This window comes from Tupaia chinensis, unplaced genomic scaffold (assembly GCF_000334495.1).
Source record: "Tupaia chinensis unplaced genomic scaffold, TupChi_1.0 Scaffold138665_1, whole genome shotgun sequence".
In the NCBI taxonomy this organism is placed as follows: domain Eukaryota; kingdom Metazoa; phylum Chordata; class Mammalia; order Scandentia; family Tupaiidae; genus Tupaia; species Tupaia belangeri.
Window position 1 is genome coordinate 1,744,077 of NW_006198557.1, and position 1,774 is coordinate 1,745,850.

The window sequence follows — 1,774 nt, forward strand, 5'->3', positions numbered from 1 at the left end:
AAGTAGAAGATCTTATGGTCTCATCTATTTTTTTGAGAGACTTTTTGCTATAGGGCACGTGTGCTTGCTGGAGAGATAGAGAGAGAGAGATAGAAGGTGAGAAATCACCCCCTAAAGGGGATGGCCATGCCACAATCCCCTCTCATCCGATCTCCTCTTGAGATTTTGGGCACATGTGCACACGCGTCAGGCATGATTTTCACATAGCCGGGTCCGGGACTTGAACGGCAGTCAACTACATGGGAGTCCAGTGACGTAACCATTCTGCCATCTGCTGATCCCATATATTTTTCATCTCTTGATGAGATTCTCAGGGTGGAGAAGACACTTTGGTATAGGAGAATAAGATTCTTTTTTTTTTTTTAAAGATTATTTTCTTTTTCTTCTTTTTTTAAAAAAGAATTATTTATTTATTTCCATATTCATCCTGGGGAAATTCATTTTGTATTCTGTAAACATGTATAGTGATTAAACGAAGTAGTAATAATAATAATAAAAATCAAAGCCGCAGACACTTTGAGAAGAGAATAATGGAGTGTGTTTATTTTAGGAGAGAAAAAGGGTCAAGATATTTAAATCCACAATTATTACAGGAGCTCACAATGTCTACTTGGTTCTGAGGTCAGTGATCCATCATGGACAAGAGACTGCCCTGCTAAAGAGTCTTCCCAGGGCCCCCTTCACATCCTTGTTCCTCAGGGTGTAGATGAAGGGGTTCAACATGGGGGTGACAACAGTGTACATCACTGAGGCAATGGAACTCCTCTGGGAAGAGTGGGTCACAGTATAACTCAAGTATTCTACAAGACTTGTTCCATAGTATAAGGAGACCACGCAGAGGTGAGACCCACAAGTGGAAAATGCTTTATATTTGCTTGAAGTGGAGGACATCTTCATTAAGGAGGTGACAATCTGAGAATAAGAGTAGAGGATCCCAGTAACAGGAAACACCCCTAACAGAGCAGTCGTCACGTACAAGTAAATGTTATTGATGAGGGTATCAGATTGGGCCACCTTGAGAATCTGCGTCACTTCACAGAAGAAATGGGGAATCTCAGTGCCTCGAGAGAAGGTCAACCTCATCATTAGTAGAAGGTGAACCAAGGCAACCCAGATAATGACAAACCAAGACATCAGAACCAGGAGGACACAGAGGCGGGGGTTCATGATGACCGTGTAGTGCAGGGGGTGACAGATGGCCACATATCGGTCATAGGCCATTGTGGTCAGTAGGAAATTGTCCATACCAGCAAAGATCATAAAAAAATACACCTGAGTGAGGCACCCTCTATAGGAGATGTCTCTGCTGTGTGTGTGGATGTTCACCAGCATCTTCGGGATGGTGGTGGAGACAAAACAGATGTCTACAAAGGACAGGATGGAGAGGAAGAAGTACATGGGGGTGTGCAGGTGTATTTTTACCAGAATGATGAGCAGGTTTCCCAACATGGTGACCAGGTACATGGACAGGAACAGCCCAAAGAGAAGGGGCTGCAGCTTGAGATCCCCTGAGAGGCCCAAAAGGAGAAATCCTGAATGTTCTGTGTGGTTTTCTACTTCCATGTAGATGTGTCTGCTGAAGAAGGAGACAAAAGCAACACCCAGTGACAGCCAACTGCATCTCAGCTAGTTCTTACTTTGTAAGATCCCCCTCAGGTGGACGTCTTTCACCCGCTATTTGAGTCCTTCAAACAGTGATTTGTTCAGCTGTGTGGTAGCTCATTCTATATTATTATTATATTTTTTATTTTATGCATTTAATCACTATAAATCA

The 1,774-nt window shown here is 43.0% G+C and overlaps 1 protein-coding gene across 1 annotated transcript; it reads right to left on the minus strand.

The window, feature by feature from the left end:
• Nucleotides 1-633: 633 nt before the first annotated feature.
• On the minus strand, nt 634-1,563 carry LOC102469245 (olfactory receptor 7D4). The gene has a single exon (XM_006161576.1). The coding sequence runs from the start codon at nt 1,561-1,563 to the stop codon at nt 634-636; it is 930 nt and encodes a 309-aa protein (XP_006161638.1).
• Nucleotides 1,564-1,774: the final 211 nt, after the last annotated feature.

Bases quoted from the DNA above. Each gene is read 5' to 3' on its own strand.
- LOC102469245 (XM_006161576.1), bottom strand. From the start codon at position 1,563: ATGGAAGTAGAAAACCACACAGAACATTCAGGATTTCTCCTTTTGGGC.